General features: G+C 39.5%; 2 protein-coding genes across 5 annotated transcripts; one reads left to right on the plus strand and one right to left on the minus strand.

Annotated features, from left to right (window-relative positions):
* Positions 1 to 30: 30 nt before the first annotated feature.
* Positions 31 to 12589, minus strand: LOC149107300 (uncharacterized). Of its 4 annotated transcripts, none has more exons than XM_089296936.1 (5): positions 12304 to 12589; positions 11197 to 11261; positions 8290 to 8998; positions 349 to 767; positions 31 to 147 (listed from the first exon to the last, which is right to left on the minus strand). In XM_089296936.1, the coding sequence occupies exons 3-5, from the start codon at positions 8969 to 8971 to the stop codon at positions 52 to 54; spliced, it is 1197 nt and encodes a 398-aa protein (XP_089153062.1). In that variant the 5' UTR covers positions 8972 to 8998; positions 11197 to 11261; positions 12304 to 12589; the 3' UTR covers positions 31 to 51. The 4 variants fall into 4 exon arrangements, with proteins under 4 accessions (XP_089153062.1, XP_089153060.1, XP_089153059.1 ...); XM_089296934.1 differs by having other exon boundaries at positions 31 to 767; positions 12304 to 12368; positions 12492 to 12588; XM_089296933.1 differs by having other exon boundaries at positions 31 to 767.
* Positions 12590 to 12656: 67 nt separating this feature from the next.
* On the plus strand, positions 12657 to 15124 carry LOC149107301 (uncharacterized). Its single transcript, XM_089296932.1, has one exon. The coding sequence runs from the start codon at positions 12745 to 12747 to the stop codon at positions 14593 to 14595; it is 1851 nt and encodes a 616-aa protein (XP_089153058.1). The 5' UTR covers positions 12657 to 12744; the 3' UTR covers positions 14596 to 15124.
* The last annotated feature ends 1293 nt before the right edge of the window (positions 15125 to 16417 follow it).

The raw sequence follows: 16417 nt of genomic DNA on the forward strand, positions 1-16417 counted from the left end.
ACGGACAAGATTCCTTTTTATGTCTCTGGGAAACTCGCCGAGGAATTTCCTCTATAAATTATAGACGTCTTCTGAATTGTTCTTGAGGATGTCAATAGGGTCATTTCTAAGTTGTTCCACCAAAACTTTGGGGTTAAAATCGTTGTTCTGTAAGTACACACAGTTAATAAGAATCAGTGACATCCCACCACAAAGCTTGCATACTTCCTCCAAATATTCTTTGCAGACTACAAAAACATCTTTGAGTAATTTAGCAGATGAGGTGGTGTCCATTGGCTCAAGATGAACCCTGTGTATGTCAACTGAAACAGTGTTTACATTTCTTCGGGTAGTGATCATTAACTTTACCTTTGGCGCTGAAGCTAACAGCGTCTGAGCGAAGCCGACGAAGTCTTCGTGTTCCTGTATATCTTCTGTGTTGTCCAGTACAATAACGGTGTCGTTTTGAAGCTCCGACAGTTTATGAGTCGCCTGGTGCATAATGTCGTCGTGACCTGTCATCTGATCTTCACCGCATAAAACGTAGAGAATTCCACAGCAGATATCTGAGAGGGTCTTCTGCTTTTTAACAAATATAACTCTTTGTTTTTTTCTCGCCAACAAGTGACTTACTCGTATTGCAACCTGTGTCTTCCTCATTCCAGGGAGAGCAACAAGGACGATCATGCGCGCATCTGTCGACAGTTTCTCCATAATTTCATTCTCAGCTTGTGTTCTTTCGATGTAGTTAGGCGCCTGAACGGGAATGTTGGCTGAGAATTGTTTCTCTGGAATAAAAATGAATATAATTTAGCCTGTTTAAACAAAAAAAAAAGCGTTATAAAACGGTCCGAATGTTAATTGCTGTTGAATGTCTATAGTGCACTTGGTCAATGGGCTTAGTTACACCAAGCTATTTCGCGGGTATGCCAATTAAAATAGAAGAACCAAATATTTCAAATAAACATATTACATGGGAAAAAAATCCAATTGGCGAAAGGCAGACCATTTGGCTATTTACAAGCATGGCCGAGGATCTAAACTAGAGTCTACCGAGAAGCAACTCCGGCTTTGTCAGAGACGGACTCAATTCCGCGAACCTCCGGCGCTTTAAGCACTCGGCTACTGTATCACCCATAAATGTAATAAAAACCATAAATGTAATACCAACCATAAATGTAATAAAATTTAACCATAAATGTAATACTAACCATAAATGTAATAACTTTTAACCACAAGTGTAATAAAACCACTAACCATAAATGTAATAAAATTTGCCCATAAATGTAACAAACTGAACAACCATAAATGTAATAAGGCTTAACCATAAATGTAATAAACTGGCTATGACTTCCAAATCAAGGGCCTACAAACTTGCCATTCTCATTCTTCGTGAAATTGACTTGAAATTTTCAATAATACCCCTAAAGGCCTGACTCCTTAAAGAAACAAAAATACTATTTCTTGGTGTGCCATGATCCTAAACGAGGCCCATACGGCGTGAAATATGGCGGTTTTTCCCGAGACACCCTAACGAGACCAAACTTACCAAAGAAATTTAGACCCCAAAGTATAGGTCCAGTAAGGTTTTGCTATAAAGAGTGACATAGTGTGTGTGACACCTCAAAAATACGGACAACGGACTCTTAATCTCGGCCCCAGAGATCAAAGTACACCTTATTCCGGACAAATCCGTCTGTCGTGTGATTTCCGGATGAAGTCCGTTTCGTTCCAGAATTCCAGAATGTATATATAGGAATTAATGAGGCACTCAAGAGTGGGCGTAAATAAGGACATTTCGCTCTGTCCCTTTGTTGTACGTATGATAGAGGTTCGACTGTATTTATATATATCTACTCGGATTTGCGAAATTGTACTATCCGGTGCGAATGTTTATGTGCTTCCGCGTTTCCGTGCGTCCGTGCCGAAGTTATTCGGCCTTCAAGCCAATCTTGCCACATCAACGTTTTGTCCCACATGAGTTTAAAATACAAACCACGCGATTATGCGTCCAGGAAACAGGCGGAAGTTTAGCCTTGACTGCGGGCCCAAAAATAATTGACATGTAATCATGTCAAGTATAAATCCTCGACGCATAACTGCGTGCTTTGAAAACACAAATGTGTAGATGTGTTTTTTTTTTTTAACGAAACGTTAGAGTGTATGCAGAAATGTATGCAGGTATACTTGTTTTTATTGTAAAACTCCCTAATGACGCGTGCGCTAATCACAGGTAGAGTAATTTCACAGGCAAGTGAGAAAATTTCGGGATGTCCCAGCTTCAAGCGTGAACAAAGCTGAAACGGCCCAGTATTATCTCTTCCTGTTGGAACTTTTATCGTCACTTGTTCGCCATTTGTTTATCGGTTGGTAGGTTGATTCATAGGCTAATGCTTAAAATTTTGAAATTAAACCCTCTTACTATTAGAATTTTGTTGGGTATGACAAGCTCGCATTTGCTATGCAAAGTTCGGGAAGTTGGCGAAAGTTGGCTCATTCTCGGTGTAAAGAACCTGCGAAACTTACATAAAACAAAAGAACAAAGAGCAGGAAATTCTAACAAAATCTCCAAAACAAAGAAAATTTCGCACAAGTCCTAACCTTAACTTTTTAGCGAGTATTTATAGTTACTTTCGAAGGAAACTTGTAAGGGAAACAGAAAGTTGCTAGCAAGCAAGCAAGCAAATATAGGCGAGAAAGTAAAGAAAATAGTTTATGAAGTTTCCATGAATGCGATAACAGAGTGTGCTACTAAATGACTACTTATGAAAAACCATTCGTCACTTATTGAACTGCTTTTTCGCGCCTTCCAATCACACGTTCTAAATAAAAACTCTATTGTTCTCGTGTCAGTGAAACGAATAGAAAAGGCACGTTGTAACAGACTCTCAATTCATTCCACGAGTTGAGATATCAGAAGCTATCAGAACTGACTGGAGTACGTTTATGAAGATGTTTCTTGCTTTAAAGGTGGTGTGTTTGCTTATCGTGGTGTCACTTTATGTCAGTATTACTACGGCAAATGCCGAAAATAAGCGAAATCGCCAGATGTCAGCTGTGGATGATGCCGTTTACGACACGCTCGTCCAACTTACAAAAAGCGAATTTGATGTGCCAGTCAAGCAAAGGTCTGCTCAACAAAAAGCGTCTTGCGTTAGATTTTGGAGAAACAAATCAAAGTTTAGCATCCAGAGTGTAAATGGAGAGGAAAAGCTGTTTTTTGACGGGAAAGCGGTCATGAAAAAGTCCGAGCTGCGAGATGTTGTCAGAAAGGAATTTAAACATTGCAAGGGCATTGGAGCAAGGAAACTAAAGCACCGACTAAAGAAGAGGTTTGAAGGTGTTAGCGAGCCGCAGCTCCAACAAGTTTTATCAAGAAGCAAGGCTAATCAAAAAGGTGAATGCACGTTTTACCAACAAGGCCATTTCACGATCAATCCGTGCTCGAGCAGTGCAGGTAAGATTGCATTTTGTCATGTAAAACAAGTAATATCAGACTGAAAACTAGTAGCTTTCCTTGATAGTAAAAGTAAAATTTTCAAACCCAGGTAAGTGGGTATATTAATTTATTTTAGGCGGAATTGAGAACGTTGACAGGGTTTCTTTGCTTTTTTGTCAAGAGTGTCACATCAAGGAAAAAGCGGCAAAATCATTGCGGAATTAAAACAAAAAAGAGTGATCTTAAAATAATACGACTCGACGTTGTTCATGACATTTATCTGAGAGATTAAGCATGACGTTCCACCTCTGCCGTCTGCCGTTTGGCGTTTGTACGCCGAAATGAGTAGATTTGTGTTTGTCGTGAATGTGTGATTATTTTCTCTTTTTTTGAGAGATTTATTTCAGAATTCGATAAAAAGGCTGAACAAAGTGAAATGCAAGCTCGGGTTTGCCGTTTGCCGTATAACGTCATGCTTAACCTGGTAACCTGTGGACCTGTAGCCTGTCGACCACTGTGACCAAGAGATTTTTTTGGTTTCTTTTTTATTTTCCTGCAAAGTCCATATAAAAAGTATTTTTATAAGCTCACATCGGATAAATAAACAATTGCCTCCATTTGGCGGAAAAATTTGTATAGGAAATCGCTCGCGCGACCTTCACGTACCATTCGTGATTAATGTTTTGAACTGTTCTCAAAATTGCACTCGCCTTAAGGCTCGTTCAATTTTGAGAACTTTCAAATCATCACGAGTGCCTCTTAATTGCGAATTGTACGAGAAGGTTATAGTATACTCAACAAAATTGCGATCAACCAATCAGAACGCGGTAACGGTGAGCTTTGTATATATCAACACCGATCCATTCGTGTCTACTTCAGAAACCACTGAAACTCTTCGGTCCAACGTCGGAGATCTTCGAAAGACTTCGGTTGAACCTCGGAAAGCTTCTAAACTCTTCGGGCCAACTTCGGAAATCTTCGGACGTCTTCGGATAAACTTGGGAAATCTTCGGTAGTCTTCGGGTCAAATTTGAAAAAGTTGGAAAGTCTTTTCTTCCGAAGAGTTATCAAATTGTAGACCTGCTAGAAAATTTGCGAGTAAGTTATAAGTTTTATTTAACATGAATGTTCCAAGTATTTCTGAATTTTTAGTGTGAACAAGTTCAGATATATGAAGGAAAATTACGCTGACCAAACAAGAACATGTCCGAACTTGCAAGTTAAATGTCACTTCTAACCGCGTCGCTTTCAATGTGGTAACCCCTTTCGTTTACACGGCGCCAATCGAGATTGTGGAGCGTTTTCAAAACAATACAGTTTCATTAGTCACGTAAATGGCTGTAAACGGCGAAACCGCATCGATTTCAAAACGTTTAACGGTTAAAAATTGACAAACAAAGACATTCAAACATCGCATCCTCATCTTTTGCGTCAAGGCAAAATAGCTCCTGACACCACTTTTTATTTTTCCTTTTAGGTACGCCATCAAATTGACCTTGTAGACATGCAGCGTACGGCAGCAAAATTGCTCGGAAAAACATTTCGGTACATCTTGACAGTACAGGACATTTTTAGTCGGCACGTATGGCTACGCCCGCTTACTGGAAAGGGGAGCAAGCAGGTGGCAAAAGAGATTCAAGAACTTTACTGTGAGGATGGCCCACCAAAGGTTTTGCAATGTGACAATGGAGGAGAGTTCAAGAAGGCAGTTGAACAGTTGTGTCGGAAGCTGGAGGTGAAGATTATAAGAAGCTCACCGTACCATCCCCAATCACAGGGCAAAGTAGAAAGATCGCACCGCACGTTGCGCAAGAAAATTATGTATGACCTTGGACATATGTCAAAAGTTGGAGTGAACTGGGTTTCTCAGCTAAGAGAGTACCAGAAAATCGTCAATGAAGAGCCAATGGATGTCCTCGGTAGTCAGTCTCCATTCGAAGTTTTTTACGGAAGAGATACAAATGCAGTAACACAGAGATTCCCTGGGGGCTTTTGCGGCAAAGAGAGCAGCTCATCCAAAACTGCAAATGTTTTACCAAAGGACAATGATTTTACATAACAAAGTGCTCAAACTACAAAAATAAGAGCCAAAGCGAAGACAGCAGACAAGGTTTGGGATGAGCGATACATCCAACGAAGAATGAAAAACAATCCTCCCTCAAAATACTCTGTTGGAGAAACTGTTCTGATCCGTTTTCCGTTTTCCAAAAAAAGTCGGACTGCGCCAAAACGTCGTTTTGTAGTAGAAGGAAAAATCATTAAAAGCAATTTACGAATTGCAAAATACAAAATATGGTTTTAGAATCCAACGACGAAAAGCCATCAGTGTACTTGGGTATCAGTGGAAGATATTACAAGTTTAACAGCCGAAAAAGAAAAACGCAAAAACGATCTTGCTAAGGAAAGGCTAAAGAACAAGGGAAAGAATCTAAATAGAAAGGAGCACCTATCAAGTCATCGCAAAAAATTTTATATTCCTCTTGAACGCAAGGACAACCGTGAAGCATTTTGGGATCAGGGCTTTGATATTTCGTTTAATCCTGCTGGAGATGGTAACTGCCATTTTGCAGCCGTAGCTCATACTTTGCAAGATGTCGGCATCTACAGGTCAAATGAAACACTTCGGCGCGAGGTCGTTCAATATTTATCAGACAATCCCAATGCTGTGGATGGAAGTCCTCTAGAGCTATTCGCCGCAATGCCATGGTCTGAATATCTTAATACAATAGCACAAAATGAAGCCATGGCTAACCTTTACCTCGTAGAGATAATTGTAATTTCTAGTCGTGGTCCTGAGGGAAGAACTGTCATTAGTCCTCAGAACTGTGAACCTGCGGCTCGGATTTTCCTGGGCCATTATTCAGAGGATGAAGGTATCCACTATGTCTGCTTGGTCGCTAATAATGGAGTTAATCAAGTAAGCGACGAAGAAACAGAACAACAAGAAGAATCACAAAAACAACAAGAAGAAAAACAAGTACAACAGCAAGAAGAACAACAAGAAAAAGAAAAACAAGGCGAAGAAGTTGCGGAGGAAGTTAAACTGGAATCGCTGCCAGAGGAGATCCTTGATATGATAGTAAACCTATCCTTGACAGGACATAATCGAAAAATTGTTAATACATATGATGCCCTAAGCCACACATCAACCAAATTCAAAAGATTAGTTTCTCGATACATTAGAAGACTATCGAAAATAAGCGCTAACAGAGACATGTACCCTGGTCTCCACAGCATGAGACAGATTCTTAAGCAGTATGGAAGAGGTAGCGGACTTGTGTTGGCGTTAAAAGAAATCATAAACAGTCCTCAGTGGATAAATGCTTGGATAAATGTTCTTTTCACTGGCGTTCCAACATGGATGTATGTAACAGCCATCTTTTGGAATAAAGGAAAGAAGGAAAAAAAAGGAAAGAAGTAGCTATTGAAAGCTACTTGCCTTGTATTTTCCAGGACATCGAACGGAAGCACTAGGTTTTTTAGGAAATGTAAAAGACTGTTTTCCACATATGTTAAGGTTATTTTATATATTCGCAATCAACAATAACAGGTATAACGACAATGCAAACCTGACTCTTCACACAATATCTTTAATAATTAGTCGCCGCTATTGTGTTGACGTTGTAATAAACCGAGTTTTGTTCTATAGAATGTTGTTTAGTATTTTACACTTGTATTTCCCATGTGCCTCAAGGGATGTCTAGCATATTTTCTCTGTTTAAAAAACATTTCAGTAATACAAAAGTATAGAACTTGGATCACCTGCTCCACCCAACCAACCTGCAAGTCAGCAGTTCTATTCCGAGAGTCCTATCTCTGTCGATTGTTCTGGCTCCAATAAGGAATATTCAACCCCCTCCCCCTCCCCCTTCGCCACCCTACCACCTTGCTTGACACCGAAAAACGTCGGCAGGAAAGCATGGGCACGCGGAAACGGAGAACATAAGTTTGCAAATCCGGGTGGATATATGGGAAGGTTTGAAAAATTAAAACAGGCGTATTCCTTATAAAGTGATGTTTGACTGAACTCGTCTTGACTCAAAGAGAACCTCAATCTCTTTCAAATGGATGGAATATTATCAACCACCAGCACTTCAAACGCTCTGGTATATAGACTTTCTAATCATACTTGGGTACTTCCTTAATGTTCGCAGACCATAATTATAACTTCTTCGGTTTTGGTCTCTGGGTTAATTAAAATACTAACTTGATGCAAGAGGTCCGTGTCCTGAAGTAAGAAGTGCACAAAGAGAATGACAAGTTTGGAGCCCCTTGATTTGGAAGTCATAGCCGGTTTATTACATTTATGATTAAGCCATATATATTACATTTATGGGCAAATTTTATTACATGTATGGTTAGTGGTTTTATTACATTTGTGGTTAAAAGTCATTACATTTATGGTTAGTATTACATTTATGGTTAATTTTTATTACATTTATGGTTGGTATTACATTTATGGTTTTTCTTACATTTATGGGTGATACAGGCTGAGATATCTTTCTTCATCATATTTGATCAAAATTTGGTTGAGTTTATGACGCCATCAATGGGCTAATTTGCATATTTTAAAAACTCGAATATTTCTGGAACGAAAGCGATAACAGCATTTTTCTGCTCACACAGGATACTTTGTTCCATTATTGTTTCCATTGTTGGTTTCACTTAATTTCACAAAAATCCTGTCATACCTGTAGCTGACGCGAAGCGCGGGAAAACGCGTGCAAAGGACTTTGTTTTACTTCTGATTGGATGAAAAAGTGGCGCAAGCCAATCGTGTAGCGAAATAATGCAAAACCAATTGCCTTTACCGGCTCAAAGGAAAACCGCTTTTACATGTTATTTTAAAGCATAATTATGTCATTTCTTACCTACAAGTGGGTTTTCGTCATCTTCGAAGACACATCCAAGCAACTTCTCTGGAAGTTTATCCGCCGGAGTCAATTTTACCTGAATTAATTCGATTATGCAGAGAATCATAATGAACACTTTAACGACAATGATGGCAATGTTGGAAATTGATTTTTCCCTGTAATGCTGATCATGGCAATGCAAATTAGCTTCTGTCTGGTTGAATGGAGTCGGTGTTGCGACAGCTGCCTCTGAACACTTGTACGTCTTAGGAACAATAAGGGTCTGGTTGCCACAGAAGATCCCAATCATGACAAGAATAAAAATCAGTCGACAGCTTACATGTAGAAGGTAGACCCTCCTGAAACAGTCCGGTTTCTTTTGCTGATCGCGTTTGAGTTCCCGAAGAGTGAAAGCACCGTAAAGCATGAAGGATATCGAGAGGACAAATAAAACGATGTAAGCCAAAACAACAAAATACAGGGGCGTAAACCACTGATTCATTGCAGAAGAGTACTCGTCATAGCAGAGTTGTTTGGTGATAGAACTGGTTTCGGGCTCACAAGTGAATGTCTCTCTGTTATAGGTGCTTTTCAGAAAAGCAATAAATGATATCCCAAAGAATACAACCAAAAATAGTTCAATGCCTCCAGGCAGTGTTCTTGATCGAAGCCCAAGTTTAATTATTGAATCGGCATCCATCGCGGCATGAAGGTAAGTTCTTCAGATCTAGTGTTCAAAACAAAAGATTACATAAGTACTTAATTAAATTAAAATGAAACTTGTTATAACTATATCCATAAACCCACGAGTGTGAAACTAAAAATGAAACAGCCGACCTGATTTCGACAAAACACCACAAGCACTGTTGTTGATCATTATGGAGTAGTTTGGCAAAACTTGAACACTGGAATCTCACCTATGGCTAAATAGTTATTACGCATAACAATAATTAATTCAACAAAACGATGATGTATTCACGTTCGAAATTTTGCCCGCAAAGAAGCCCCATACAGTGCCGATACAGTGATAATCCAACGTTCTTGAAATTAAAAGTTTTTATATAAGCTGGTTGTATTACAAATTTTCTATGCTCAACAGTTGCGAAATGCAAATCGAATGAAAATGGTCGAATTTCAGCCCAGTTGGGACTCGGTAAATAGACCAATTTCGATATATTAAAATTCAGCCTAAAACAATAGACCTCAGTGCGAGGCTCTGGGGAAAAACTACAGAGTTTGTGGGGTTTATTCCCCAGAGCCTCGTGCTGAGGTCTATTGTGTTAGGCTGAATTATAATATATCGAAATTGGTCTATTGAGTCTGAAGATTAAATCGAAGACGTCGTTTTTCTCGGAAACACAAAACTATTTCAAGGAAAAAAAAAAACTACAGCCTATTTGCACTCTGGTTAGGGGCAAGCTATATGCAAAAGACGAGCGAATTTGAGTTTTCCAGCCTTGCCGAAGAAATTTGACTTCGTTTGATTTTTGTGGACATTTATAAGCCGGGGACCACATACCACAACAAATAACACAGGTATGTAAGAACGAGGAAGGTTTACGTTGACGAAGGATTCGTTTTCGGGTTAGTTGATTCGTTGAATTCCTAAGAAGAATCCACAATTGCATGGATGAGAGCAGGAAAGTAATACGCGTTGCCTGATTGAAAGTCTAAACGTTGAATAAATTCCGCACACTTTCACGTAATCTTCAGCTGAATAATATTGTCTTGTCATTTCCGGCCTTTCGCTTTTCACTGTCACGCAATAAAAAAAAAAATATACAAATGGAAAACCCTTCAGTCGATAAAGCTAAGAAATTGTGATGTTATATGAAATAATTGAAGGAGTCACTTCTCCAAGTTTTAGGTCTGGGCATTTTCCCAAACTTCAGATATTCGTCGAAATATTTCGCAGAAATTTACAGGGCCAGTAAGGCAGGATGAAACCGCCATGCTGGTGTACCTAGATCCTGGAACACCAATATGGCGGCTAGAAAATAATGTAAACATCTGGAACTTACTTTGGCTATCTAGGCGACTGATTATTTGTACTGAACAAATAAGCATTTACATAAGAGCTTTTCCTGATGTTTTAACTTCTAAAAAGACAAAAAATCAAGAGATAAGTATATATATTTCGACAAACGCGAACGTAGCTCTGTGTCACGAACCACCATAACTCTGACATTGAAAATGCGCTGGTTTCCAAACGAAGCACGCAATTGAGCTGTAAAATTGCAAACAGATACAAATTTAGCGCCTCTTATGCCTGATGAGGATAAACACTTTGGTAGGTCTTTAGCTTTGGATTTTAGAAAATGATACAAATTTAGCGCCTCTTATGCCTGATGAGGATAAACACTTTGGTAGGTCTTTAGCTTTGGATTTTAGAAAATGATGACGTCACGTAAATTCTATTGACCAAACGTGAAGTCAAGATATCTGGATGTTGGCCAAATTCACTCTCTCATTTTTTTTTTCTTTTGTTTGTTTATGATCGGGATTGCAGTCGATTGAGGTCCACGCTAAAAAAATAACGTGGGCAAATTTCAAGCAATCTTGATCGAGTAAAATCCGTTGCGTTTTGCACTATTTCTAAATAATGACAGTGGGCATTGTTTAGAACTTTAGTTTACTTCAGTTTCCGCCTCTCCAGCTTATGAGCTCGAGATTTCTATTGCGTGATAGTTGACGAGAGCGCAGCCCGAGTCAACTATCAGTCTGGGCCGGAAAAACAATATTCTTATATATAGAAAAAAGAGTGTATAAAAAAGATATATGACCTACGGATTAAAAACTCAGTTCAGTAGCATCAAAATTGCTTACAGAAAGTCCATTTTTCAAGTTGAGTAGCTCATAGCTACTTTGATTAGTTAAGCAAACGCTCAGTTTCATTGAATTCGGAGTGTGAATGGATGAACTTACCTCTCAGTTGGACTGCAATAATTAGCTGCCTTTGGTGTCGAGATCTAAATTCAGCAACACGATTCCTGTGAGACACAGAAACACACCACTGCATCATTTTACCATGATACCGCTAAGTTACAAACGTAGCTTGTTTTAAAAGCAGTGTAGGTAAATTGGCCAAATGGCACAGTCATGCGCGACGTCCAGAGACGTTCGAGGAAATTACAGCCTACGAACTTACCACCTCAAACTAATCTGAAACAAGGATCCTACTTAGAAAAGCCGACTTCTCTGATTATCCCTCTGTACACAAGCAACAAGTCTACAAAATTTCCTGTTTGTAACTGACAGCACTACCTACGGCAAACTGCCGCTTAATTAATAAGCAGTTTGTTGTATAAGCCCTAGGCTTATACAACTTCGTCAAGGGAATTTAAATAGGCTTTTAAACGGAGAGTCTTATAGGCGGAATGTAAAAAACCGTTTCGCAATGAGTTACCGTGTTGATCGAAATACGTTTTCCTTATACTCGTTCAGTTTCAAAAACTGGCATAATAAATCGAGTTCATAAGTTCGAAAATTTCGTTACACCTCGCCAGATTGTACTCCTTTTCCGAAATTTTTATTGGCCACTATAAAGTTCAGGACATTTAAACCGTAATTTCTGGTGAAAGGAAAACGCTCTGTGAATCCGCAGAGTTGAGAAGCGCTCAAGCTTATTGAATTATAAGGTAATAATTTCCGGATTGAAGACGGGAACTGATTTAAGCTCTGTTATACAAGCCAAGGAATATGCCTGCTAACAAGACATTTGACCTTATAACAATTTGATTCCGTCTATGCTTGCATGACCAACGCAGATAATTGAACGTTCCTGTTTTTATCAACTTGTAGGAAAATAGCGTGACTCTTCCTGTTTACGGAGAAGTGTTTTTTATTACAGCTTTGTAAAAATATGACATTGTGCTGAAGAATCTTATGGTGTCAGAAATGTTGTTCCAAGTAACGGCCACTGATTGTTTTACTGATTTTAAGTCAAAGTGAGTAGTTAGGTTTAGGAACTTGAGAAAGTCTGCCTTCTATAGTATTCGCTCATTTCGTAACTGTGCGAGTTAGGGCACCTACCTTTCAGTTAGATCAGAATAATTGACCGTCTTTAGCGTCTACTTCCAAATTCGCACAAACGATACCTATAAGCGAAGAAAAATACGACGGTGTCATTTGATCATAGTACTGGTTTGTAAACCAAAGTACCTTGTGATAGCAGTATTTGCAGTTGTTCATAAATGTCCTCTTCCAGAACTGCTTTTTACCTTTTAAATCAAATCATGGCTCAGTCATGCTGAATTTACCGGCGGAAATATTCGAAGAAATGTTCGAAAAAAGCGTCTTAATCGTAATCGTGACAAGTATTCAAAACGTCATTTCCAAAGTATAATATTCATAGGTCAATATAAAGTCTATCAGCTTACAGAAAAAATTACTCTTTGTTGTCCCATTCCAAGAAAGGAAGGATATGTTTGGCGCGGTGAAATAGGGGCCGTGAAATAGTCAAATTGCGTCTTCATGGCTGAAATTGTAAAGCGTTTTGAGGAAAAGGCAAGGTTTCAAGATGAAAACGAAGCCGAATTGATTCGAGAGAAACTCGAGCAATTCTTGACCAACATTCTGGCGGAGGTGGAAAAGCGAGACAAGCGATTTCAGAGTACTCTTATTAAGAGCGGAAGTGTTTACGAAGGAACGAAGGTTTGCCAGCCAGATGAATTCGACTTCATGATCAGAATTGACTCACTCACCGACAAACCATTATTTCGTCCATGCGACAAAGGCGAAGGCTACGTCAAACTATTCCTTGATGAACAAGAGTGGGAAGAATTCAAAGATGATGAAGGCTTCTTCAACCCACATATGATCTCCCGTTTCTTCAAGAAGCTTGTCAATGCATGTCTAAGTGACACCGAGCTACCTGAAGGACTGGCCATCAAACGAGTAGGGCAAGACGTGTTTAATGAAATATGGTGGCCTGTGTATTCTGGGCTACTGGGAAATATCGATGGCCAAGAAAGTTCACCTGTGATGTACTCGGAAAGTCACGGACCGGCAACAACACTTTACATTGAATGGCAAGGCGGCAATAGTTATAGAAATCTAATCGTAAGAGTGGATTTGACACTGACTTTGGATTATCACAAATCCAAGCTCCCTGTTAAGTTGACAACGTGTTCCCAAGAAATAGATCCAATTCTTCAAAAGTGCGGATTCCACGTTGTTCCCGCTGGATATGACAGCTGGCGTATTTCGTTTTCCATGGCGGAAAAAGAAATTCTGGCCTTTTCTCCGGACGGTTTTAAAGCATGCTGCCGAGTCCTGAAAGTCATGAGAGATGAGATATCGAAGAAACTGAGATGGGATTCAACCTTGATTCCATCATACCTGTTGAAGACTGTCCTTCTTTCAGAGCTGTTCATAACGGACCGCTATCGCTGGGATAAAGATTGTAGGGCCCAAAGGACAATTCAAGCTTTAGAGCTGGCCTTGCAAGGTGTGAAGACGGAGACAATTCCGAACTTCTTCATACCAGGACACAATCTACTAACAGTGGCTGATCACGACAACAAACTGCGCCAATGTGTCCTGGAAGACATGTTAAATCAGATGAAGGGTTTGGAATTGGCGTACACACAAAAGGACGCCAAGAAGATAAAACAACAGATCAGGGCTTTACAAATGACAGATTTGGTGGATTACATGATCTCAGGCCTCCTTACTGGAAAAAACCCGACTGCTGTTTGGAACAAAATGTTTTTAAACATTGATAACCTTCCTTTTAGTCCTTTGGGGAGACGTGGCTCTCGCCGGTTTATGATCAATGACCTCAACATCACAGAGCTTGACGAAGGTGGCTACAGAAGGTTGATCCAAATATGGAAAGTGTTTGAAGCTTTCTTTCAGGAGTTATTGAATACTCTTGAAGGGGAGCTAAATTTGTTAGCTCGTAAATTCTACATCAGAACCTGCGAGATGAAAGAGAAATTCGAGTCTGAGCACAAAGGGCTTTGTGAGCAACAAGTCAAGGAGGTTCCACTTCGTCAAATTGTTATTGAATGGTTTGATGACGTTGTTTCTTGTTACACTAAAGAAGACAACTCAAGCTTGCCAAATATTCACAAAGCAATTTCTCTGGAGTACAAGGCGTCAGGTTTCCTTAAAGACGTTGCTGCTGTTACAGTGAACGAAGGTAGTGACAAGGGGCTTGCTCTTTTAAAAAAGCGTATCGAGCCGTTGCTCTCCATGGTCCCTGAGAATTACATCATGGCCGCTGTTGTTGATCATGTTAGCCAATTAATTCTGCACTCTAAAGAAGTATTGAAACGTAAACTCGATTACATCACGATACCCGAGTTAGATTTAGATTGAGCTCAGTGTGAGGAGACATTGAAAACGCCACTAATTACCAGGAAACATCCCGTATTACGTGGACTCTTGGTTTGTTGTCCAGTCACATAGCGAGGACACTAGATTTTTAACATCCCATAAGTGGACAACTCCGCTAAGTAGACATTTTCTGTTTCCAAGTGTGTGCCCTTGTAAGTGGCTTAACTACACTACATTATTTCGAGCAGTTAGGTTAGGTTGTGAAACTTTGGCCTTGGATGTGTGCGGGTTATCTACGGCCGGATAACAGTTTTCATTATGTTTTTAATTCTCAGCGCTTTAAAGTGCTAGTGAAGCGAAATTTTCCTATGTGAGATTTTTGCCTAGTAATAAAGTTTCAACCTTACTTGGAAACACTGCAGACTTTTTTTTCGCATACGGTAAAACGTCTTAATCCAGTCACAGAGTGAAAAAAGCGTGTTAATCGTAATGGTCACAAGTATCACAAGTATGCAAAACATCATTCTGTATCTGTTGATAATTAATCTATCTTGTTGTTCACTGGCTAGAAGTGCTCAAGCTTACTGCAGTAACGTTATACGTTGCTTAAATGAAGGTCTTTGGGTTATTCCGCATACCTGCTCTCCCTTCTATATATAGCTTTAATTGTCAGCCAAGAATTCAAAGGGGAAACCGGCGCTTATATGCCCGGCGCTTACACAACTTCGTTAGGGAAGTTAAATAGGCTTTTAAACGGAGGGTTTAATAAGCGGAATGTAAAAAACCGTTTCGCAATGAGTTACCGTGTTGATCGAAATACGTTTTCCTTATACTCGTTCAGCTTCAAAAAATGGCATAATAAATCGAGCTCATATCATTTTAAACCAGAGAGGGGCTTACAATGGGAAGTAATATTTTGTTTACAAGTAGATGAGCCTATATATAACCGGAGGGGCTTATAAGCGGCATTTTACGGTATGGCACGCTTTCCGACATTCAACCAAGAGTTCCGTAACTTTTGTAACGGAGTAATTGTTCAACTTTCGAATTGCGAACCATTTAATCGAATTCCGGGAACTCCGAAAGGGAAGTGAAAATTTCAAGTAAAAATATTTCGAAAATTTGGTTACACCTCGCCAGGATGTACTCCTTTTCCGAAATTTTTATTGGCCACTATAAAGTTCAGGACATTTAAACCGTAAATTGTGGTGAAAGGACAGCGCTCTGTGAATCAGCAGAGTCGAGAAGCGCTCAAGTTTATTGAATTATAAGGTAATAATTTCCTGATTGAAGGAACTGATATATGCTCTGTTATACAAGCCAAGGAATATGCCTGCTATCAAGACATTTGACCTTACAACAATTTGATTCAGTCTCTGCTTGCATGACCAACAGCAGATAATTGAATGTTCCTGTTTTTATCAACTTGTAGGAAAATAGCGTGACTCTTCCTGTTTTACGGAGAAGTGTTTTTTATTACAGCTTTGTAAAAATATGACATTGTGTTCAAGAATCTTAAGGTCTCAGAAATGTTGTTCCAAGTAACGGCCAGTGATTGTTTTACTGATTTTAAGTCAAAGCGAGTAGTTAGGTTTAGGTACTTGAGAACGTCTCCCTTCTATCGTATTCGTTCATTTCGTAACTGTGTGAGTTAGGGCACCTACCTTTAAGTTAGATCAGAATAATTGACTGTCTTTAGCGTCTACTTCCAAATGCGCCTAAACGATTCCTATAATGCGTCAGTCAATTCCAGCAGTGCCCATCCCCCCTCCCCGGGCTAACCCCCCGGGCATTAACATTTTTTAAAAATAAATGGGCAAATTCCCCGGGGTTGGGACACATAATATAAGCATTCTAAATGCCC

Source organism: Orbicella faveolata, unplaced genomic scaffold, assembly GCF_042242905.1.
Source record: "Orbicella faveolata isolate gen_17 unplaced genomic scaffold, um_ofav_v1 contig_27, whole genome shotgun sequence".
Taxonomy (NCBI): domain Eukaryota; kingdom Metazoa; phylum Cnidaria; class Anthozoa; order Scleractinia; family Merulinidae; genus Orbicella; species Orbicella faveolata.

What these genes read in the sequence shown, in the direction of transcription:
- LOC149107300 (XM_089296933.1), bottom strand. Translation starts at nt 8,971, where the DNA reads ATGGATGCCGATTCAATAATTAAACTTGGGCTTCGATCAAGAACACTG. An exon ending in TGACGAAAACCCACTTGTAG is followed by an intron (nt 768 to 8,289) that starts GTAAGAAATGAC and finishes TTTTTATTCCAG; the next exon opens with AGAAACAATTCTCAGCCAAC.
- LOC149107301 (XM_089296932.1), top strand. Translation starts at nt 12,745, where the DNA reads ATGGCTGAAATTGTAAAGCGTTTTGAGGAAAAGGCAAGGTTTCAAGAT.